Consider the following 24,143-nt stretch of genomic DNA (forward strand, 5'->3'; position numbering starts at 1 on the left):
TGAGGCCTACTTAGCTTAGTCGGTAGAGCATTCGCTTAGTAAGCGAAAGGTCGTCGGTTCGAATCCGGCAGTAGGCTTCGGTTTTAACCTTTATCTATTATATATAAACTACAATTTATTCATAAATAATTTCAAATTATTTAACAACACATTAGAATTATTTTCCAATATTATTCAATTACACAAACTCACCTCGACAAATCGCAATAATACTATAATGATCACTTAATGTTTAACCATCGATGATTTACTAATTAACATAACTAATTATGTAAACAATAAAATTTTATATTATCGCAACGTTTTCAACGGATGGACACTCTAACACTGTATACCTTACTGTTTATATGTATCACACAAACATATACATCAGCAATTGTACAGTATAGTAGTCATATCGTAAAATTTCCATTAAATTACATCAACCTAGCCACTAATCATTTGGATTCTTCTGTAATCTTTCCTACCAAAACATATTCTAGGTAATAAATACGTAATTTAGCCAGACTAATGATATAACAATGGAAATAAGATTCGGTGTAGGAGGAAATGAAGCAAAGTTATGGTCAAAAGATTTATGTGATGTAATAACACAATTACTTAGGTATATAGCAAATATTTGAAGACCAAAAATTTACATACGCAATTGACAGAGGCATCTCAAAATAAGTTATTTAGTTTGGACACAAATACTTGCTTAACATATCAACAAAATCTGGAATGAAATCCAAGTAATCATTGTATCAATTAGTTTTGATATGATTGCACTATTTAACAGTTTGAGTTGGGAAGCAGGTGTACATCAGGTTAAACGGGTTCCACTAACTGAGAAAAGGGTATTTATCTACCAATTAAGGGACGTCTTCACTCTTCAACGGCATCAATCGCAGTATTACCTTCAAATATAAGTTTGGGCGGTAGAGATACGAATTATGAAACAATTATTAATGACATAAACATCAACCCAAAGGACATACAATGGAACACTTGCCGATCATCAGGTCCGGGAGGTCAAAATGTAAACAAAGTAATACAGCAATATACATAGGTTGAAACTTCCGTTGAGCTTGTACACTTACCCAGTGGTATAAAAGTAGAATGTTCCGAAACAAGGTAGAGAAGCTATAAATTAGATCACAGGGAGATAATAAGAAACGGGCAATTGAAAAGTTGAGAGAGAAGTTGGCCAGGATTAAACTAGAAGAATCATTGGATACAGCTAAAAGTATTAGGAATTCACAAATTCAAAGGTCACTAAGGTGTGAAAAGATAAGAACATATTACTTCAACACTAATAGAATTATTGACAATCGTTGTAATTGCCATTTCAACTTAAATTCATTCAAAATGGCAAGGATAGATGATCTTAGATGTGAACATGCTGAATCACATCTAAATTTAATGGATATGTAAAAAGATAATTCTTACCAGTACTAGCATTGCAATGTTAAATATGTACCTATAGTAAAAATAAGTGTTATCAGCACAGCGATGAGTCATAAACTGTACGTATATCCTAGAGCTTAGGGTATAGATATATATAGTGTTTATGTAAGGTTATGTGATTGTGGGTGTAGTATGATCAGTATATATATACTCAACCTCCTGACCTATACTTAGCTATTACTGATATACATCATATGCATATATTATATATGATATGATTAATACTTTATCGATAAAATCCAATTTGTGAATTAAATATTGGTTAGTATAAAGGCTAATGGTTATGGCGCAAAAGACATTTCTTGACAATGGTTGTTCAAAATCAGATCTTACTGGATGAAGACACACCAATTTCATTAGATGCTTACAAAGAAGATACAATATGTATCCACAATGTAACTGTATATGCTGATTATGGTATTTGTCTAAACTTGAACGAGGTGTCATCCAAATTTGGTAACTGTCTGTATCTACCCAAGGAATTTAACTGTGTCAGAATAGATGTTAGGATTAATAAGCATTTTGACCAGGCTGAATTTCCTCTGGATAATACGGAAATTCAAAATCGCAACTCTATGTCCAATTCACCAAATTTTCCCTCTACAAGCGATGTTAGCAGTCAATTTCAGAGCAACCTAGTTACCACGAGTATCTTTAGGAAGAGTAAAATACATAAAAATTCGCTTCAAAATCCAGATAACGACAATAATCACGACTGTTGTAAAACATCGATTAAGGTGGCTATTTTTGGAAACGGAAAGGTTGTAACTACGGGCGCTAGGAGTGTAATGGCTGCTGCTTGTGGCATAGAAAAGGTGGCACGTGCTTTACGACAGAGAGTGTCAAAAGAAGCGAAAGTTTGTTTTATGATCGTCACAAACATACTTTCTGTGTACAACACTGGATATCCGTTGAGATTGAATCTTTTCGCCAAATTATGCCCTGGAGCTATTTATGAACCAGATCGATTTCCAGCTGCACAAATAAAAATACCCACTAAACGTCCTTTATATTTGTTTACTGCTGCTTCAATATTTGGTAAAAAGATTTCTAATTTTGATGATTCACAACAGCAGAAAATGGATGATAATCAGGAATCAAAGGATTCATTGCAGGATTTTTTACCACAATCTGTGCCAATGATTACAAGTACTGCCAGCAAAATTGACAATAAAGTTGTTGGTAATGCTGTAAAGGTGCAAAAGACATCTACTGGTTTTGAGAAAAGATTAACCGCATATAGGTATTCGGGGAAAGTCTCCCTAAAAAATATCGGTTACTTTAACAAGCTAAAGAACTCACCTACCAGTGTCAACTCACCGGTTATAGGCTCTAACGTTAAATCTACAAAATCAAATGAACCGGTTGAAGTCACCAAGGGCAAAAGTGCATGGCTATCTGATGACATTTACAACTTGAACGAAGCAATAGAAGTAGTAGGGGATGGACATGCTAAGGGGAGAGGCATAAGCAAGGAAGAAGTAGTGACAGTAAATGTATTTTCCACTGGCAATATAACACTAACAGGCGCTAGATCTATTTCCAGCATTAAATACGCGTTGAATATAATAGCGCCACACCTGTCAAAATGCAAATGACACTTGGGTAAACATATATTTTAAAAAGCTTTCTTATGGGCAGTTGTGGTTTTGCTAAAATTTTGACAAATTTACTAAAAATATAACATTGTATAACAATTTAATTCTTACAAAATGTTGCTGAGTTGTACCGCACACTATTTGGTGTGTTGTTGTGCAGAAAAGCAATCAACTTGTTTATAGTCAATTGTTTGTGATCAATCTGTGATAATGGACACAATAAATATAATTCCTTTATGTAGTGTTAGAGCAGGGCCCATTGACGACAGAAATAAGTGGGAAGAGAGGTTGAAAGAGGAGTATATGTCACTAATTTCATATGTAGAATTTAATAAGAAGAATAATTGCGATTGGTTTTACATTGAGGGGGACGAAAAGGGTTCTTTGTATCTAATAATTATATTTAGGTGGCAGGGAACTTGCTGGCATACATATGAGAATAGACGCTATACCTTCAAGATATTCCTAGATGTACGTATTACTGTGGCGATATACTGGGCCATATAGTTATATTAATACTATATAGCCCTATTACTATCGTATACTACTTACATAACATATTATATATGACTCAAATAGATACCGGATACATATCCCGATGCGCCGCCGGACATACGTATTCCACAAATTGATGGAATGACCGCCAAAATGTACAAGGGCGGTAGTATATGTTTGGACGCCCATTTCGCACCAATTTGGCAAAAAAATTCTCCTAAATACGGAATCGCACATTCGCTCTCTTTGGGTGTATGTATTGGATCATCTAGTTGGCACCATGGTTGGCAGCGGAGATTCCTCACATGATATTTCGCGGACTATTATAACTTTTAATCAAACACCTTTACTACACTTTTATAATGAATACACTAATTTTTACGTTTGAATTCATCCATATCCACCCTCGTAATATCGTAAACGAAGGGCTTTTTACCATGTGGTTTGGGTATCTGCCTTTTTAGGCATATGTAATGTACATTTTTATATTTGAGAGGGTATATTTTGTTTGCCGGGTAGTACTTGCTTGCAGATTTGGGATAGGGATCGAGTGTGTAATTTATTGTAGGTGGATAAGGGGCTCTAAGGGCATATCCGCCGCTTGCTGTGGCAACAAGTTTATATTCCCACCAACGAGTTTTCCGGTTGGGCAAATTGCGCTGGTTTGCCTTGATTGTTCCGGGAGTGTTGTTGCGATATAGAGGTCCATCGTGGTCCTTAATTTTGAAGAAGGTGCTGTCGACAAATCTGTTCTTTCCCCAATGACGGTAATGTCTTTTACTAATTACATTGATATACACTTCAGATTTCAGACAATTAATCAACTTATCGTAAGCAGGCATATCAATAAACATATACTAAATATGTATTAATGTGTGGCAACTATGTCATGAGTGTTATAAATGAATATCATAATGAATGAATTTGGCATTGGATTAAAAAATTTTATTTTTAACCCAAGAAATATATTTGTATAATATGTAAATGATTGATGGCTGTATTGAGAGTTTCAAATAGAGGATTCCTGCAAAATATTGCTCTACAAATCACATTATCACATTTCAGATTATTATTAACTATACCATTAATTTATTATCGTATTATTTTGCCTATAACTGTATTTACATGCTTATGTACTTTGAATATTGACATTAAGTATGGCGACGACTTGAATTACATGCTCAACAACAAGTTCCGCAGACTTGATTTAAAGGATCTGTTTATGCTTAAATAAAATATTCAAATTATATAGAAATATTATACAGAGGTGCCACTGCACTTTTATATTACACAAATTCCATTTCAAGTAAAAATTTCACCAATATAGATTAAATTTCAATATATAAGTTTGGTAAGGAATCACCCAACTGGTTCAAGTTATACTACCCCTCAACTGCAATGCTAAATCCTCTATATTTATATAGATAAAATGTCCAGTGAAAGAGTTTTTACCCACGCTTTAATCTGCCTGAAGATATCATAATGTCAATTAGCAATAGGGATAAATCATCTATGCAAGTACTGGACGAAATTCTTATTAAATTGAAATAAAATTTATGTATTGGGAACAATAAATACAATATTAAATAAATAAAAAGGCAGTTGATAACTAAAGTAGCCAGATTATTACGACACACTATACCAATTGGATAAGGCCGAAGTGTATCATTTTCTTTGAAGGACGCAAATCAACATATACTAGTTAAGATTGACAATACATATACAGTTTCTATGCTAAACACAACATCTATCAATCAAAACGCCCTTCATTGCAGATTCTGACCAATTTAATTGTATGAAAAAATGATTATGTAGATGGATTTTGGCGTAGATACATTGATGAATAAGCATAGAATAAACCCAGAGCAATTTGCACGAACTATATGAAGCAGAACCGCAAGAATAAGTGCCTTTCGTGTAATTTACATGGTAAGAATGGACAAAATTAGAGGCGATTATTTTGAAGAACTTAAAAAATTCGCCGATCACTGCAGATCGTCACTTCAGGCCGCGGATTTTAGCGAGCACAATATTTTTGACCATTCCTCCAGAATAATCAAATTATGATCTTATTCACTGCAACAATAATTTTATATATACATGCCAATATCATCTATATGATACACCACAACTTTCAAAAGTTTCTTATATATTATATGTAAAATGACAATCCAATTGCAGTCAAAACATGCGATATTGTTTGAGCACAAGATCTATTTGAGATTCACGATAGGTATGATATAGTGTACATTTATTTATAACCATATATCTTCTGTATATACACAATTATTTCGCATCTTCCGTATCGGACCATATGATGTTGACTGAGTCGTTGATTGGCACGGCATAAATACAATCTTCACCAGCTTCATTATGGACAGGCTCTTCAGATTTAATGGTAAAATCAAGCACCCCGTGACTAGGCGCATCTTCTATTTCTTCATCCCATTCAGCCTTTGCCAAAAAATTACGTAGGGAATTATAATTAACGCTAGGATCATGCACTGTAGCGATGCATGGATTTTCGTAAATATTAAGCCCTCTCTGATCGCCACTAACTGATTGTAGCTTGACCTTCTTGCTATTATAATCTGAAATCATTGGATTACCGATGTCAAGGTGTGGAATAGAATCTTGATAATCTGACATACCACCTTGTTTGAACATGGATTGTTTACCATTTATTGGCGTATAGTGTTTACCCACTTGTTTTGAAAGGCAAGGAGGAGAGCAATTTTTAAGAAAATCTAAGGCATCCTGGGCTGCTTTGGCTTGAATGCTCTTGTTTATATACCTGAAAATATTATCCCCTTTATTAGTATTAATACTCTCAGTCTTGGTACTATCGTTCATCCAGCCTCCCAAAATAGCAACTTCAAGCAGTTTAGCGGCATTTTTCGAATCTGTAGATTTCACAGATTCACTAAATTTCATCGATTCATTAAATTTCTCCAACAGTCCTTCAGTGCACATATTTTCTGGAACATTGGAAACCTGTTTATTTGATTTCATCAATGAATCTAAACGTTTGGATTCAAACTTAGATATACCAGGAGCATGGGCTCGCCTATAGGCCAATTCTAGATTCCTCCCATCTTGTTCCCAAGATAAACTAAAGGAATTTTTAGTCCTGTATACCAACTCATCATTTTCATTATAGCAATTCAAAATTGTGTTTGAAGATTCCCTCACTCGTTTCCATCTAATAGCGGCTGCGATTTGAATTTTCTTTCGGTATTCAACATCAGAAGATATATATGTTTTGCCATTACTTGCATGTGATATATCCGTGTAGTAAATACCACGACAATTTGCACATCTAGAAATAGTGTAATCATTCTTAAAATCTTCAACCTTCTTATTAACATCAATGGGTACATTGTAGAAGACCTTTATGCGATGACAACCAAATAGGCGGTCTAGCAAAGGAATTTTAGAAAAAGATAGACCAGAAGGTCTAAGTCCACCATAACCCTTAATAGCAATATCACCTTCCTGCCTAACAAACCATTCTCCATTATTGTACAGTGATGTTACATTTAATTCTGGGTGTAAAATTGCAATTAGTTTGGTGGCAGATATGATGTATTCCATATTACGATGATAGGGAAATATCAATAAAGAGTATTTCGGGTTGGATGTCCAATACTTTTCATCATCATACTTGTTATCTGGGGCTATCACAAGTCTCGGTATTACCCAAGTCCAAGTTGTGGATTGCATGAGTGGTCCATAGTCAGGTTGACCATCAAAATGAGCATGCAAATCGTAGTTTAACTTGTATCCCCTAATGGAGTCAATTGGTATAATCTTGTCAATCTTGTGAGACATACAGTAAATATGTACCCTAACCACTCCGGTGGTCAGTACGCCCTGTCTAATCCGTCGGGTGGGTCCATGGCATGCGCAATTTAATTGTATTTTAAACCCAGATGAGCTCTTATCACTCTTGTATATCTCCTCATTGGGTCCTTTAATAGGTCCATTTGGGGAATTATCATTACTATAGTAAACGTTGCAAATAACACAATCAATAGACTCAAAATTTGAAATTATATCGTACAAAGATACGCATGAACCAACATATAAATCAGTTGATAAATTTATCTCCCGTGGTACGAGTCGCCACCAAGTATTATCTGGTTTAACCACAGGTACATTTGGGGGGACAAAATACTTCATCGTACAATACCGAGTTTTGTACTCATTTTTACCTAGGTAAACCTGTACAGAATATTGTGATGCCGTGGACTGGACAATAGTACCAATATACCAACGCATATTGCCAGGCGTCTTATGCCAGGCAATCTGAATTTTAGTGCCCAATTGCAAGCTATTTGGCAGCTGATTAAGCTCAGGCCAGACACTCATACCATAACTATCACTTAAGGCCTCAAATGCGATATGTACACTTCTACCTGATTTGTCAATAGGGACCGTTATCGATGCTTGATTAGTCACTAATGAACGATCGATGCTTCCACATACTATACGGGGGAAATGTGGTTCAAACCCAATGCGATATTTGCTGATAAAGTCCTGCAAATAGGCCGATCCTTGTTTAATGATTTTAAGTGTCTGACTTGAAACTGCTCGTTTGTCAGTTGAATCACTAATAGCACTCATACTGTCAATTGAAACGGATTCCGATTTAGTATAGTTAGATGTTAAATCATCGAATTTTCGCTTATTTATAGCTATTGATTTGTCTTGTGAGTGTATTGTATCCATTAGCTGTTTTGAGTAGAGCTCAAAATTGAACATGGCAATTCTTCTGAAATCAGAACTAACAGTAGTTGTTTCGTTTTCATTTGTTATTCCTTGCTTACTAAGCTTGGATTTCCCTTTTTTCCCCTCAATTGAGTAGATAAAAGTATCCGGATCATGAGAATTACCCTTATTATCCGTTCTAATATAAGATTTTAAGAATCTCAAACAAGTGTGTGCCATCAAAGATCCATAGGGTGTAAGCGTACCTATGGGATTGTCATCGGTTGTCAAAATACGCAAAAACCCTTCCAATTTTGATAAAGTCATATTTGATCCATTAGAATTTAACACTTCATAAATGAACTCAAGTTTTGAGTCAATTCCTGTCCTGTTGGCGTCAGTGGAATATGTGAGATACGATATATTATCTATACCATGGTATATGTGATAGTTATCCAGGTCAAATAGATCTGCTATATCTTGTATTGAGGAAAGAATTCCAGGATATTCGTTATAATTTGAAGATGAATAACGATCATCGTGCGGGAAACTTCTTTTATCGCATGCACTGGCACTAGCATTATTATCCACATCATTTGATTCTAAATTATTAGATGTATTGCTATTGGAATGGATAAATTGCGATCCATTTTGTTCAGTGTGCGGAGTGTCGTTGTGTTTTGGGGGATAAAATGGCTGATTGGTGAAATTTTGTTGAGGATTATGGGCGAAAACGTTGCGCAATTTGGAAATGGATGAATCCGGATACTGAAAAAATGTATAGTGGAGTGTATTTCCACTTATATCAGGTCTTGAAATGTCAAAATTCAATTTATTGTACGGGGGTACTAGACTATCCATCCCGTGAAGTATTATCTACACAACATTATCAATAATTGTCAGGTTTTTTAACCCCAGCGACACAACAGAAATACACTAACCCCTCATAACTTTAAACTATTCACGTCTACTCGAACAAGCCAACACAAATAGCTAAAACATTTAGACCATTACTTTATACGATGTTAGTAAAAATATCTGAACGATATTTTTTGCCATTCCCATATTTTACTAAAATATTAAGATTAGTAGATCTAGAATAGTGGCTAACTACAATTTATTCATTTTTTAAAGTAAAAATAGCATTAAAAAAATTATATACAATGAAATGCTTCTATTTGTATAGTTATGTCATAATTTATTAATATTAGTCTGCTGCTCACTCATAGTTTAATGTATTCGTCTCTAATTTTTGTTAGAATAATTCCTTTCAGATTACGCTTAATAATCCTTAAATGGAGATTTATCGACTTTAAAATGACTGGCAATTACTTGCTAATTCCCCACATTAATCAATTAGTGGTATACCCATCTTGCTAATTTGCTTATAGCATGGGAGGCCGCAATCACCACCACCCACTGCCACGATGGAAGCCGCTTCTAATTACAATTGGAGATTCCTTCGACTCTGTTGAATCTGATATATTCACTGTTGTAGACACAATTGTCAATTTAAACAACTTAGATAATGATAAATTAATTGAATTATTTCTAAAATGCGTAGAAGGCTTCACTTTTAAGACAGGTATTTATGCTAGCATTGCGGGTATATTAAATTCAAAACTGGGTAACTCCTTTTCCAAAAGATTATGCGAGAAACTACAATATAGACTTAAAAATTACCTCATCAGCGGAGATAGGGTTAAATTTATATTAATATTCCGATTTTATATTTCGTTACACTGTGTCAAATTCAATGTGGATGTATTTGATTTTTTTGACAAGCTTCTATTGCTCCTGGACAATATACAGGATAAAATCGTTATCACTAATGACATATCCCACGTAGAACTTTCTGTATTAGCCGATAATATCTGTTACAGCATCTTATGTGCCATTCCGTGGTTTGATAGGCAAACATTTAGTGTTAATTCAACGGATATTGAGAAGATTATTAGCAAGTGTACTGATTATCTTAAATCAAGGGTCAAGAATTTTGACAAATTGAAGAATAATCCCTCAGCCAGTGTTGTGGAATCGTACATAACAAATATCGCAAACCAATACATCACAAAGTTGGATTACTGTGGAGATTACTATTATATTAAGTGTTTTAATGATATATATGATAATGAATATCAAGACATTCTTTTACAATCTCTAGATGCCATACAAAGTTTTGTGAATAACGATCACAAATCAAGTGTCACATACCGTTTCTATCAAATGCCCAGTATTAAAACATATTTCACTGAGACGCCAGATCAATCAGAAGGATATCTTATAAATAATGACGAGATTATTTCAGAGTTATGGGATCCAATCGTAGCTAAACCACTACCAATATTAAAGATATGCAAGATGGAATCTAAGGATATATATGTACATGATATATGGATATTCCAAGAGCATATAATCGCCACAATTAACTGTTTCAAAACAGATTGCAAGCAGTGTGCAACACAGATATTAAGAATTCCATTAAATTCTGGTGACAAGGAATCACTAATTGTGAAAACAATTTTAAATATAATGTTAGAACCACTGAGTGATGAGTTCTTTGTGGGTTTCAATACATTGTTACTCTGCCACATGTCGACACTACTTCACAATATTGATATTGTGGTGGATAAGGAGATTCAATCAATAATGGATAAAGTATCGCAAATGGATTACCACGTTTTTAATACTTTTATAAGATTCTGTGCATACTGGTACAGCTTTTCAGTATCAAAAATATCTATATCCCACATTAGTAGGTTTAAGGATATACAAATTAAGCTGGAATCAAATCCAGAATTTGTCGATATCAACAACGTAAATACCATTGGGCTGCTAAGTGATGAGGATAGGATGAGGTTGATGGAGAGTAGGAATAAGGAAATAAGCAATTTAATGTTAAACGAAAGAGTTCCTTATAGGATAAAGTTGCTGGAACAGATTAACCGTTTGTTGTTCGTGGACAAATATTATTACTTCATACCTCAAGATTTGAAGCCTTACATAGACGTAGTTAATCCTACAAACTTTTTAGGAATTGATAGTACTTTTGATTACACCAATACATTTGAGTTTGAGGCTATTACCAAGCTTTTACACATAAAAAAGATGGGAAATGAGGAATACACGCTAATAAATTCGAGGATACAGAATTTCATTAACAATATGATTGGAAAGCCGGCTTTGACAGAGAGTGCCAATAAGATATACGATCGTGTTCCTAATTTGGAGGATTCTGGCAATAGATATATTGGTGCAAACGGTAAAATTTGGACTTGTAATGAATTGGTTGAAATAGCTTTATGTGCACTATTTCAATTGTCCGAAAATAAATCGCAATCCCACATCAATCGCCTCATTGATAATCATTGGAATTTTATTTCCAGCCTCCCCATAGAAGATGATCATTTAATTCTCAAGACAATATCCAAACTATTTTCTTCTAATCCCAAAAGACTAGAATTGGCTATTGAGCACCTAGTATCCACAAACTGTATAGATGAGTTAACAATTTTGAAATTCATATTTACCATCCCGATAGACGCGTCAAATAACTACTCCTTCTGGGTCGATCTAATTGACATTGTGTTGACGTGTAAAAATGATGCTGTAAACGAATGTTTTTTATTATTTTGCAACAAAATTAACGAATACCCGGCGCACGAGTTGGAGTTGACAAAGTATTTTATTCAATTTGTAAGGCACTGGTATAAGCATATTAATTTTGCGGAGTTGATTGGCAAAATTAACCTATCTCACCAGTTGATGGATGTGATCATAATGTTCGCCCACTTGCCCCAAAAATTAACTTAAATGGTTTTTTTAGGGTATAAAAATTGGTAATTAAACTTCGGCTTGGCGTCATCTATCAGCTTCCTTAAATGATACTGATAGCTTATATAAATTAGGGATAGCAACGGATCCAATGGCGTTTTTTCCCAAGGCAGTGGCAATTCAGCTCTTTTCGACAACAAGTCATCTAGTTTTTCAATTGCAAGTGGATCAATAGTGGAGAACCCACCGATTTTACCAACAAATTCTAGTTGGTCACTTGAAAAGACCGTGTTTAGCACTAATTTTTTACATTTATAGTCTAGAAGCTGTGCCGCCCCCAGTGCTTCCATGCCATCGTCTCTGGTTAATTTTGCAAAGTCTGGAGTCGATCTAAGCCTGTATAACAGGATTGCAGGCATATCCGAGTACTTTATATTATTTTCGATAAGGAGCTTTAGGATAATTTCGTGGAATATAATTTTCTTGGCATGGGAATACATTTTACGCTTGAATACTCGGTTCAATTTGTTCTTGTTCTTGATTAACTGGCTATCAGTAATAGGAACAAGCAAAAAGTTAATAAGTTTGTTATTCGTAGCCGATTGTTCTATATCTGGCAATTTTGAATTGTTAGCAGGGCGTTTGAGCAATTCATTGTGAAACATATTGTACATTTTGTTAAAGTGCTTATTGAATGTGATTCTCCAATAGTCTGGCTCAATGAAGTTAATTTTATAAAATTCTTCAATATAATCCAACACTTTTGTTTGTAAATTATCGTGAGGATAATATTTTTTGAATGTAACAACGGACCTAAAATCAGGCCTGGGTGGTGGTTCTCTCCCCTCACTCTGACACAGCCTCTTTTCAGCGATGTATTGATCATAAATACGTTTTTCCTCAACATATTCCTCAATCAAATCATCAACTTTTGGGGGAGGAGCTTTTTTTTTTGCAAAAGGAGGGTCTCGTTCAATCTTTTGATAGCCATGAATCTGCTTAATGGTCTGCAAAAAGGCCTTTGAAGGATTGTTCCATGTGCAGGTTAAACACAAAGCATAGTATTCATCACACAAGCCCAGAGAATAAATTTTATCATGCCAATTTTTGCAGCCACAAGTAGAGTAGAGAGTAAGTAATTTGTTCCTGCTGCAGGAAACAATGTCTTGGAGGGAATTATATGCGATATTCTTAGCCCTTTTCTTCGGGGAGACAGATATAAGTGGACAAACCGAAATGATATTGTCCCTTTTATCAAATTGTTGGATTCTTATCTAGATTAGTAGAATTGTACCTTTTTTTGTTCATTAAAGACAAGCTTGGGCCTGGGCTTATACATGAACGGAACATACTCTTCGCCATCCGTTTTAACGGCATCGCGCAATCTACCGATATTGAAACGAGCATGATCAAGAATGTGTACGTACGCTAAGCTACTGACTACTAACAGACTAGCAATTACAAGGAGCATAAAAGCCCGACTAATGTCAGGTCTCGCCGTGACCTAGGGTCAGGAGGAATAAATTTTGGACAAGACAGTTTCTCCATTATTGCTGGTGAAAAATTTGTTGGCCGCGTTTCTTTCAGCAGTCTTGACCTTGGCAAAGTCAAGGTAGCGCAAGTTGGGACAGTTGAATATAACGAACTCTCTGAAATATGGATCACTATTGACTGGATTCTCCAGCAATGTCAACCTTTCCAGTTTTAGCGCTGGTTGATCATTATAATTTACCTTTGAAAAGCGGAGCTAGATCTTTGAGCGCCTCAATCCTGTTATTTGTAAGCACAAGAGACACGAGGTTTGGCAGTGACTCTGCGAAATCTGCCGCTATTCTAGCTATGCGATTATCCGCCACAATCTAGAATTAATCATAGCTTACCAAGGTCTCCAGTCGGGGAAGCAGTGGGAAATTTCCGAGTTTTATAATATCATTGTTGGAGAGGTCAATGCAGGTGTAGAAATCTTGCGTTGCCCCCATCGATTCTATAACTTCTATTTTATATCCTAAATTAACAATTATCAACCCCTGAGTGAGAGTTCCCTGTCCTTTGCAGGATTGAGATGGTGACGAGCCTGAGAGATCACTTCCACCGACAGCTTCATCTGGTGCCCATAGCCAAGCAGGTGGATCAGTGTCACACAGGAGGGTAGTGTCAGAATCCCAAAGGCAGTGCGGAAAATGAGGATGTGAGGTGTATATAGAGGGTGGTTGGGCATGGGGCCTGTGGCGCAACGGTAGCGCGTCTGACTCCAAATCAGAAGGTTGCGGGTTCGATTCCCTCCGGGCTCACGCTTTGCTGGTTTTGCTTCGCGGTCGAAAGGGAGAAAGAAGCAGGGTTTATGCGAAGAGTGGTTTTGATGTACTGTGATAATAGATATGATATACTAAACTGATAACTAATACTAAGCTGATACTAATACTAATACTGATACTAATACTGATACTGATACTGATACTAAACTGATACTAATACAGTACTGTTACTGATTTGCTGGGTACTAATACAGAATTAAAATTTGGCGCTATTTAAGGGAAAAGTCCAGGACGTCATCGCTCCATCGCATGCTCCTCGTTCCCTCGGTCAATTTCAGCAGCCGGATAATTTCGACTATAAGTTCGTCTTCATCGGCCACGCCGGACACGTCCAGCTGGAGGCGCCTGATCGTCAGCCTCCCATCCACGTCCTCCTCCGCGCAGGCCACGTACCGCTCGTCCCCCCTCGTCAGCTTCCCTTGCCACTCCCCCTGGCATTCCACCTGGCACTCTCCCTGGCACTCCCCCTGCCCCTGCCGGGGTTCCGCGGCTGCAAAGTGTATATGGTCCGCGTATACGAGCCCGTCTGGGGCCGGGGTGGGGGAGCGGGCGAGACTGTGGCGGCCGGCAATGCAAATAATATCATGCCCCGCAGGCGCGGAGACAGATAGGGTCAGGCACGAGCTGGGGGCGAAGACGCGCCGCAGCAGCGCGGCGACCTTGAGGGCCAGCGCGGCGGCGGGCAGGTGGTCTATGTACTTGATGTCATAGTACATCGAAGCCTGCAGCACGGACGCCGTTGCGATGTTGCCCAGTATCCCCGCACGCTCCATGGCGTCGCAGTCCCCCGCGGCCGAGCCCGCGAGCGGGTCAGTGGGCGCGTAGGGCATCAGGTAGAAGTAGAGGAGCGTCCAAAGCAGTTCAATCGCAAAGTACGCCGTGCCAGGGTGCACGCGCAGTCCAGCCAGGCCCAGGCGCGGGAAGGGGTGAATGGTTAGGCGCACTAGGGACGCGAGGAGCAGCGCGACGAGGCGCGCGGTGGCCAGGGCGTGCCAGCTGGCCCTGCGCGCCCCCTCCGTGAAGAACCCCGGCCCCCTGGTGCTGAAGTGGTACGCGATGAGCAGGGCTGCAAACGCGAGTGCGTGCAGGAGCTGCGTTCTCAGGCTGCAGGGCAGGGAGGGCCGGTGCACGTGCACCGAGGCCCGGTGCAGGGGGCTGGGCGCGCAGGGTACCATTTGTCCCAGGGCCAGAGCCGCGCCCGGCAGGTTGATGAGCATCATCACGCCCCTCATTCTCGGGAAGGGGTAGGTCAGCAGGCACTCCGCCGCGGGTATGATAAGGGCGGTGAGGGGGCTTGCGGGGAGGGGCTGGGCCGTGGGCCAGGAGAAGGAGTGGCTCGCGCAGGTCCAAAGCAGGCGGACGACGGGACTGTCCAGATTTTTGCAGTTGAACACTAGCGCCAGCGTCGAGTAGTAGAGTATGCGTAGCACCCCGCCCTTTGAGTAGCGCGAGATAGCCACCGCGGCGGTGCCCTTTAGGACGGTCACTAGCATGGCGTGGACGATCTGTCTGCGCCACCCGGGCCACCTGCTGCAGCCCGTGCCGAAGGACTGCTTGAAGTACCCGCGGGAGCAGGCGTCGCAGAGGTACCCCTCGGAGCCCCTTTCGCACCTGTCCAGCCCGCCTATGCAGGCCTTGATGTTGGAGCAGGGGTGGAATGAGCGGGTACCGTCGTCGGCAAAGTGCGTCCAGAAACCGGGGAGCGCAATGGGCCGCACGTGGGCGGAGAAGGGGATTTCCGTGAAGGAGCCGTCCCTGCTCAGCTTATCTACGAACCAGCCGCTCAGCCCGCCGGGGCAGAGGGCGCCCACTGGGCACTTGGTGCACTCCCCAGTGAAGGTCCCGTAGTCGCTGCCGGAGCCCAGCCTCATGTACAGCCCGTATTGGCAGAAGCACTGGGACTTTGCCATAGCCCCGAAAAAGCTCATAGCGGACTGCGGACAGCGCCCCGCGCAACTGCTGTTGTCGTGGTACTCTTTGTAGCTACCGGGGAAGCACTTTTCGCACCTCGGGGAGGGGAGCAGCGAGGGGAGCAGTTCGTACCCCCTGAGACAGACGCACTGCTTGGCGCTCGTGGCCATGTGCACGGAGGGGAGTATTTCAGAGCCGCTGGGGCAGTTTTTGGCCGTCGAATGGGAGGGTAACAACTGGTCGGATACGCCTCCCACGTCTCCCACGTCTCCCAACGCCGCAAAGGGCGAGGAAAACCCCCCCTCGCAGTAGCTCCCGTCCAGGCACTCTGCGCACCTGAAGACCCGGGACGCTGCCGCCCCGGATGCCGTGGCGTAATAGCCGGGGAGACAGGCGCAGGCGTGGGGGCCCGGGGAACCGGTCTGGAACGTGGTGAGGAGGTCGGGGCACTTGTCGCAAAGCTCATTACCCACGGCGCCCTTGTAGTAGCCCTGCGGGCACGGCACGCACTCCATCTGCTCCCTGTCCCTGACCCCCTGGAAGCCCCGCAGGCAGAGGCAGTCCGATATCGACTTGCTGTAGTAGGGCGGAAGGGTCGTGGAGTTGGCGGGGCAGGGAAGTGGCGCCGAGGCGCCCGGGCAGTAATGGCGGGCGGGGCAGGGAACAGGCAGCATGACTTCCGAGCCGCGCGACCAAGACACTTCGCAAGCCACGGGCAGCCCAATGTACTCGGGCACAGCCTCGAGTCCACCCCCTAGCCAGCCCTTTCTAACTCCCTCCCCCCCGCCCTCGGGCCCTACAAAGGCGTACATGAAAAGCCTGCAGCGGTAGTGGTAGATCTTTGTCGCGCCCTCGCTTGTGTGGACGACGCTTGCGTACTTGGCGTCGTCGCCGGAGAAAAAAAATCCCCTGCAGAACTGAAACTCCTCGCAGCTCTTGGCGCAGAGCGCGGGGCTTTCACGGTAAATCGAGGTCTCATACCACCCCCAAAACTGTCTGCCCTGCGCCTCTAGCGCGGTATAACCTGGCGAGACCACGCAGGACAGCTCGCGGGGCCCGTCGGGTCCCGCCCTCCAGAGCCCGCCCGCCCCCGGCAGGTGGTACCCGGGCGAGTTATACCACGCCACCCCCACGGACCGAGAGACCTCTGCGAATAGCGGGACGCGCGGAAAGTCGGTGGAATAGTTCCAGTTTGATGGGCAGGACTTGCAGACTATTGAATTGTCCAGGGGTGACCTCGCCAAGTATGAGAACGACTTGTGGCACCTGCAGTGGATGGAATCGGTGGCCCTAAAATCCCTGGCGCTGGAATTTTGCCCACAAAACGTGGGCCCCGAGGCGAGGCCTGGGCAGTAGCTGGTGATGGGGCACACGGAGCATCTCTTTGACTCGTAGTAGTACCCGGAAACGCAAAACCTGCACTCCTTGGCGTCCACGCTGCCCACCCTCTCGGAAAACAGCAGCATATTGTACCACCGCATTTGCATTTCAACAGCATCACTAACCATTCCATCCTTAAGGCACAAATTGCACCGCACGTTACCAACTTGCGACTTATAGTGTGATTTCCTGCACTCGGTACACCCTATCTGGCGCCCCGTCGGACCCGTGGCCACCTCGTACCCGAGCGAACAGAGACAGTATACAGCGCTGGGCGCCCCCTGAGACACTGTTGTCATGTTGGGCGGGCACCTCACCGGCCCTGCCGAGCCGCCCTCACAATAAAACCCCACTTCACAGGTCTGGCAAATATCCCCATATTTTGCTGAGGCGCGAAGGTAAAATCCCGGCACGCACTGACATGCCAAATCGCTTAGCGTCTTAGCGCCACTACGAGTGCTAGACATGTTCTTTGGGCATGTTTGAATGCACGCTGCGTCGCCTGCTGCGTCTTTGAATTTGCCCTCCTCGCACTCTGAACATGTGGGGGCTGAACCCCCGTTACCCCCAGTTTGGTAGTACCCAGGGTCACAAACGCAGTCCAAGGGGCTGGTTGACCCAATGTAGAGCGTTGTTGAATTGCCCTTCACTGTCTCGCACTGAATGCACGCCGATATGGGCTCGCTCCCCCGGTAGCTGCCAATCGGACACTCCACGCAGACGCCCAGCCGCTCCGACCATCCAAACCCGGAACTGCATGTAGCTATAAATGTAAAAGACCGGTAGACGCGTCCGAATAAATTGCCGCCCACGAGGTAAAGCGTATTCGTGCCCGCCGCCATCAACACTCCGCCCAGGGCGAAGGTCTTGGGGTCTATCTCCAGTCCGTACGTCGAACCCCCTCCGCTAGTATCCTCAGTGATAAAATCTATTGCATCTCCGCCTATTATAGGCTTGAACAAGTATCTCTGCCCACTCTGCAGCGTCTGTGGGATGGGATAGTCGAACTCTATTCTGGTGAGAGAACCTAGCTGCCTCAGTATGGTGAACTTCTCCAGCCCGTACTGCGTCTGCTGCGTACTGGTAATCGCCAAAAACCCCCCAAGGATATCTACGCCTGTTACTATACCCACCGAGTCAATCTCCTTGTAGAGGCGTAGGTCGCCCTCCACGCCCTCCAGCGCTATCACCCGCCCGGTAGACCTCTCGCCCACAAACGTCAGTGCCGTTCCGGATACCAATATTGACAGTACGCTGAGTGGGAGGGATAGGTTTATGTATTTACCAACTGGAGTCAGTTGCCCGTCCTTCATTAAGTAGTTGTACAAAATGCCTGCCTCTATTACGTAGAGGTAGTACTCTGCTTTGCCCGTTCCTCCCCTAGTGCCTGGTTTGGGTATGATGCTGAAGGAACTGATAAAGGCCATGCTGATATGCTGCATCGGCTCCGGGCGACTGATGTCGCCCAAGAAGAGCCCTTCGCTGCTGGAAATTAGCACCAAGTCATCCAGCGCCTGGATATGCAGCGGAGAGCTCACCCTGTGAATATATTCATTGGGCTGCTTTACCAGTATTCCGTTAGACACCATTGCGAGGGTGATAGAATGTTCGTCCAAAATCAGCAGTAACTCCGTCTGATTTTCTCCCAAACCTCCGCCTGGCGGGTTCTCGGATAGGCGGGCCACTGTACAACACAAGCGCAAATTTGGAGAAACGGGTAGTTGTAGGTCTATGGGAAGCGGAGAGAGCTTATTTTTTAATATCATACGATAGTAGAGCCCGCTTCCATCATAGGTGTAGATGCCCTTATGGCCCATGCAGCTGAATTCCCTTTTGCCCCTACTCAGAGCGTCCTTCTCGCCAGGACCATTGGCATTTTCGTTCAGGGGTACTCTGTAAAAGTTCTTAACCTCCGCAATTCCGACTTCCAACCATCCCTCCCCCCTCCCCTTCTCTACTGCAGACAACAAGCAGACCCTGTAGTAGCCAATCTTTGGGAGCACCACGTCGTGGTACTCTATCCTAGTGGGCGTTTTACGGTAGCTGGAAAAGTGCGTATGCGCCGTAGCGCTGTCAATTTGATTTTTGCATGACTGGCTGGAAGAGACTATCATCAGCGACACGTTGTCAGTCTGGTTAAGTCCGTGGCCATGAATTATGAGCAGATTAGGCGATTCTGCTATCAAAAACATCTGCTGATTTGGGTAAATTCCTGTCCTATTGATATTCAGCTTCTTTCCCCCGCCTGTGTGGGCCGCGTCTGCTATCTCCACTCTGTACTTCAACGCGTAGCCCTTGTGAATGCTAGAAAAGTAACTGACCATGAACTGCTCCAACTCGTCTAAATCAATTAAACGCACCCTCAGTCAGATAAAAATTGCCCATCGGAACCCCTGGCATCATATTGCTTCCCCCTATAACTCCTGTTATGGTGTATTTACTCTCCGGATCTTTCTCGCAGAGATGCTTCCCTCCATGGACACTAGCTTTGTGGCTGTCAAGGCCATAAAGGGGCGTTATTAGCCCAGCGTTTGTGGAGAAGTCAGACGCCATGTTGCACCTTAGTTTGGCTCTGAAAAGGCAATAGCAGATCTTGAACGATCGGGTGGTAGAATTGCTAGTGTAAATTGCCAATCCCAAAGAATTCACGCCCAAGGGTGTGTATCTAAATTCATTTCTCAGCGTTAGTTGAAATATGTGTCGGTAGTCTCTGGCCTGCAGGTAATTCATTGTGTTAGAAACTATTGTGCCATTGTGAAATAACGCACGATTGCAATCAAAATCATCGTACACGATCTGAAATTTATCAAAATAACTGCTTGCGCTTGTGCTGCTGACATTTACTATTGATAGCGCGTCCATAGATGCCATATAGCGCTTGAACTTAGGGCCTAGGTGATAGGGGTATAGTATAGGTATAGGTATAGGATAGGTTACGAGAGCTACAAAGGGTATTGTTATGTACTATGGGATTACCTTCGACAAGTACTTGAAAGAGTGGAGTGTCAAAGTCCTCCAACGAGTTGCACTGGTATCCACTGCAGTAATACAACGTGCCGTTGCCAAACACTTGTGTCGCTTTCAGCCGGTACTTGGCCGCCGCGGAGGCGGGTAAAGACAAGTTTCCCCCCAGTCCGGCGTTATACCCCGGGGGAAACATGCGCTTTCGCTCATTTAATCTTAAATGTAACAGGTTTTCCACCTCGTGCCTCGCGTACCCTGTGTAATACTGGATCTTTTGGAAGCCGATACTTTTGGAGCTCTTGAGCAACACGGCAGACATTACAACTGGGTAGCCGGTGTCCAGGCTAAGTTCTACCTCTTCTGATGCAATCATACGCCTCGGATTTGCATCATACTTGGGGCCTGCTTTATGGAACTGGTACCTGCAATTACGACCTCAACTCCAGATTGTGCGTAGCCTGCATCGTTTTTGCAGTCATTCTGCCAGCAGAGGCACAGGTAAAGCCTCCCCTCAAATTTGTTCATCACAAATTTAATAGACACTTCACTCCAAATGTAGTGAACCAGGCCCAGGGCTGGGTAGCTCAGGGCAGGTTTTGGGCTCATATTTATCTTCAGCTGGCTATCCGGAATCCTGCTACACCCATAGCTTTTATCGGAAAAAAACCCAAATATAGTGTTTGGCGTCTTGTAGCCGCGAATGCTCAAATTGAACGACCTTCCGGAGTCGATTAGTATTGGGCTACGGGAGTAAACAACACCTGATTTTAAATATGGCCCACCTTGAAGCGTGATATAGATGCCAGAGACCAGGGAATAGTCGGGGGGCCTACTAATACAAACTTTGTAGTTATTAGGTATTACGTTAGACGGGAATTTGCCAACGAATTCCATGGTATACGAAAGATATAATATGTCATTGTTTTGCTCATTAATCTTCAAATCCTTCTTCCCAGTGGGATGGAAAATAAATTTACTCTCCGGGGGCCCTTTCGTGCAGTCGTCCTATATTATAATGTTAAACTATTATATTGAAGAAAACGTCACACTTACCACACTGGCTACTATGCCAAATGAATTTATTTGGTCCACAATAAACGTGTTGACTTTGGTAAAATATTTTACAACGCTCATACTAGCGACGCAATCTACGCCACTCCTACACTTTATCCTTCTCTGGGTGGGTGATAGCCCTGGGTAAATAGCGCCTTACCTGAAATATATATTGTTGCTATTTTTAGTCTGAAATCGCCTTCTCTGTTGCAACTGGAAAAACTACCCGCGTAGCACCAAAAAAGACTATAAACACCTGATGACATGTCTAAGGACATGGTGAAATTGCTGTCGTTAAATTCAAGCATTGATTTATTCCTGCCTCCGTTTGTTATTAGCAGCACCTGCCTGCCAATGACAAGTTCAGTTGTCTTGAATGTAACTCGTTGATATGAATCTACAAAGATCCTATTCGGTACCAATGAGAGAGATTTTATTGAAATCTCGCCAAAAACAGTGCCTGATTCAACTCCGCATATTTTTAACACACTACTGTTCATCAAATCCCCAGAAAGCTTGGCTTCAAATCTACTTCTCGTCTGCCCATTCACGGTATAGGCCTCGATAAATCTGGCATATTTCTCTCTCCCAACAAAACCTACTTCTGAATTGGGTATGTGGCATGCGTGACGAAGGGAAATCCTCTCCTGGGCCAAACTACCCGCGGCAGAAAAAACACATGAATTGCCTGTCCAACACTCCTGCATCGTGGCATCTAAAAATTATTTGTATTACCTCTGAAAAATAATGTACCCACTTGTATCGTGTAGTCACTCAGCCTACACGCAGTTAACTCTCTATTACAGTAACAAATATGAAGTAAATGCGATGCAGCGTGATTAGGGACCTTCTTACTGGACACCAAGTACTCTGCAACCAGACTACCCTCGCTTACACTTACTCGTGATGCGGAAAGTAAACCATAATTGTTGATAAACTTCATTTGTCTAAGAATACTACCGCACTCCTGGCTCACCAATATGTTGCCAAAATTATTGGTACCATCCTTCGCACCTGTTGCTTGGTTTATTATGGGCAGCATAATCTTGCATATTGCGCCCAAAATGCAGGTAAAATTAGTGTAATTTGACACGCCTAATTGATATAAATTTTATTACCCCTCATTATTACACTGTGTATCAATGCGTTTGAGTCCCTGGACTCGTCGATGCAATTAATGTGCTCGTCGCAATTATTACAGTATCTTAGCTCGTACTGACAATCTGACGAAAAGTTATAATCGATTGACAATGCATCGTCATCCACAAGCTTAGACACCAGTTTCCAGTCACTATTACCCGGCAGTTTCTCAAAGAGGAGCAGCGTGCCATCCGTACATATGTTAAATCTTGAATTCAGCAATATCTGCTCGCCAAATGGCACAACGATTATATTTCCAGCATACAGGTCTGAGTTATGCTTTATCTTACAGTGGGCGTAAATTGTGCCTATTGATATAGGGACACCATTGTGAGGGGTTTTCACCTGCCAGCAAAGCTGTAACTGGTTGGTTGCCTGGCCGGAAATATATGCCGAATCGGGGAAAACAAAAACGCCAGGTTTCTGATCATTGGTGATTGGGATATCGCCTTTGCACTGGTAAGCGGCACTAAATACCCCTGTGATTATTTCATAATTCCCCGCCACCTGAATTTGACAGCGCCTGCCATAAACACAATCCGTTATTATGCTAATTGAATGGGGACCTATTTAACCTGGTTATACCTTTGATAGAAGCCTTGGTCAAGAAATTTGTGTAGTGACTCATTAATTTGCATTCACCAACAAATGGACAACTACAAAAGCTTGCAACAGGCGCATATGTGATTAAGTGGTTTCCTGAGTTGAAAGAAAGGATTGGTAATTCTGAATTACTATTGGTTACCTTGGCTGTACTGCTTTTGTACCAGCTTGCCCTGGCCAATAACAGACCCTTCGCAATTACCCCCAACCTTCAGCGCTACAACACTGTACATGGGAGACTGGCCTGGATTGCTGCCCAGTGGAAGAGACACTAGGTAATCCAAAAGCCAACGATCTCCTTGAGCCAGCAATGGTACTGATACAGGGCTTATGAAGCCTGCATTGATCAATTATTACCCAAGTAGGTGATAATTCCAACATGCTCCAAGGGGTCTTCTTTGTATTTTAGACATATATTAAAGGTGTATGTATTTATACTCTGGTCCAAGTAATACTCAAATCCATCCCTCTTCAGCGGTATTAGTGATTCATTTGTTGAGCAACTTTGAATGATCACTGGCTGTATATAAACCGTGTAATTAGCGATGCTGTCTTCAAACTGAAAAAAATCTGATATTTTACAAAGCATTTCTTTGGGCAGGGGACATTCGAAAACCTTAATAGAGGTAACTTAATTCACACGGCCTTACGATGGCATGATTGTATTGTAAATTGTAGCACTGCAAATGCCTGAGTAAATGAAAGTAAATTCATCAAATATCGCTAAAATTAGTTAATGTGTATAAAATTAATA

The 24,143-nt window shown here is 42.0% G+C and overlaps 9 protein-coding genes and 2 non-coding genes across 11 annotated transcripts; 6 read left to right on the forward strand and 5 right to left on the reverse strand.

Moving 5' to 3' along the window:
- The first annotated feature begins 4 nt into the window (after window positions 1-4).
- On the forward strand, window positions 5-77 carry BMR1_02g01401. Its single transcript has one exon. It is a non-coding gene; the product is annotated as a tRNA-Thr (tRNA).
- BMR1_02g01402 (peptide chain release factor RF-1) lies at window positions 313-1,413 on the forward strand (the record flags this gene model as incomplete). The annotated part of the gene is made up of 8 exons (XM_021483157.1): window positions 313-482; window positions 503-584; window positions 605-655; window positions 679-731; window positions 752-836; window positions 857-1,027; window positions 1,049-1,113; window positions 1,134-1,413. 8 exons carry the CDS (start codon window positions 313-315, stop codon window positions 1,411-1,413), a joined length of 957 nt encoding a protein of 318 aa, XP_021338111.1.
- A 341-nt stretch (window positions 1,414-1,754) lies between these two features.
- BMR1_02g01415 (hypothetical protein) lies at window positions 1,755-3,044 on the forward strand (the record flags this gene model as incomplete). Its single annotated transcript, XM_012792599.1, has 1 exon — window positions 1,755-3,044. One exon carries the CDS (start codon window positions 1,755-1,757, stop codon window positions 3,042-3,044), a length of 1,290 nt encoding a protein of 429 aa, XP_012648053.1.
- Window positions 3,045-3,254: 210 nt separating this feature from the next.
- On the forward strand, window positions 3,255-3,868 carry BMR1_02g01420 (ufm1-conjugating enzyme 1; the record flags this gene model as incomplete). Its single annotated transcript, XM_012792600.1, has 4 exons — window positions 3,255-3,430; window positions 3,452-3,515; window positions 3,624-3,791; window positions 3,812-3,868. 4 exons carry the CDS (start codon window positions 3,255-3,257, stop codon window positions 3,866-3,868), a joined length of 465 nt encoding a protein of 154 aa, XP_012648054.1.
- Window positions 3,869-3,910: 42 nt separating this feature from the next.
- On the reverse strand, window positions 3,911-4,381 carry BMR1_02g01425 (hypothetical protein; the record flags this gene model as incomplete). The annotated part of the gene is made up of 1 exon (XM_012792601.1): window positions 3,911-4,381. The coding sequence occupies one exon, from the start codon at window positions 4,379-4,381 to the stop codon at window positions 3,911-3,913; it is 471 nt and encodes a 156-aa protein (XP_012648055.1).
- Window positions 4,382-5,825: 1,444 nt separating this feature from the next.
- Window positions 5,826-9,110, reverse strand: BMR1_02g01430 (hypothetical protein; the record flags this gene model as incomplete). Its single annotated transcript, XM_012792602.1, has 1 exon — window positions 5,826-9,110. One exon carries the CDS (start codon window positions 9,108-9,110, stop codon window positions 5,826-5,828), a length of 3,285 nt encoding a protein of 1,094 aa, XP_012648056.1.
- On the forward strand, window positions 9,642-12,062 carry BMR1_02g01435 (hypothetical protein; the record flags this gene model as incomplete). Its single annotated transcript, XM_012792603.1, has 1 exon — window positions 9,642-12,062. One exon carries the CDS (start codon window positions 9,642-9,644, stop codon window positions 12,060-12,062), a length of 2,421 nt encoding a protein of 806 aa, XP_012648057.1.
- On the reverse strand, window positions 12,059-13,494 carry BMR1_02g01440 (hypothetical protein; the record flags this gene model as incomplete). Its single annotated transcript, XM_012792604.1, has 2 exons — window positions 12,059-13,297; window positions 13,318-13,494. The coding sequence occupies 2 exons, from the start codon at window positions 13,492-13,494 to the stop codon at window positions 12,059-12,061; spliced, it is 1,416 nt and encodes a 471-aa protein (XP_012648058.1).
- Window positions 13,495-13,533: 39 nt separating this feature from the next.
- On the reverse strand, window positions 13,534-14,241 carry BMR1_02g01445 (Leucine-rich repeat; the record flags this gene model as incomplete). The annotated part of the gene is made up of 4 exons (XM_012792605.2): window positions 13,534-13,733; window positions 13,756-13,882; window positions 13,904-14,028; window positions 14,049-14,241. The coding sequence occupies 4 exons, from the start codon at window positions 14,239-14,241 to the stop codon at window positions 13,534-13,536; spliced, it is 645 nt and encodes a 214-aa protein (XP_012648059.2).
- Window position 14,242: 1 nt separating this feature from the next.
- Window positions 14,243-14,314, forward strand: BMR1_02g01446. The gene has a single exon. It is a non-coding gene; the product is annotated as a tRNA-Trp (tRNA).
- A 233-nt stretch (window positions 14,315-14,547) lies between these two features.
- On the reverse strand, window positions 14,548-23,978 carry BMR1_02g01450 (cysteine repeat modular protein 3 (CRMP3); the record flags this gene model as incomplete). The annotated part of the gene is given in 13 exon segments (XM_021483158.1): window positions 14,548-19,970; window positions 19,990-20,520; window positions 20,606-20,995; window positions 21,016-21,354; window positions 21,376-21,598; window positions 21,647-21,786; window positions 21,807-22,361; window positions 22,382-22,741; window positions 22,765-23,055; window positions 23,077-23,352; window positions 23,372-23,512; window positions 23,532-23,726; window positions 23,747-23,978. 13 exon segments carry the CDS (start codon window positions 23,976-23,978, stop codon window positions 14,548-14,550), a joined length of 9,096 nt encoding a protein of 3,031 aa, XP_021338112.1.

This window comes from Babesia microti, chromosome II (genome assembly GCF_000691945.2).
Source record: "Babesia microti strain RI chromosome II, complete genome".
Taxonomy (NCBI): domain Eukaryota; phylum Apicomplexa; class Aconoidasida; order Piroplasmida; family Babesiidae; genus Babesia; species Babesia microti.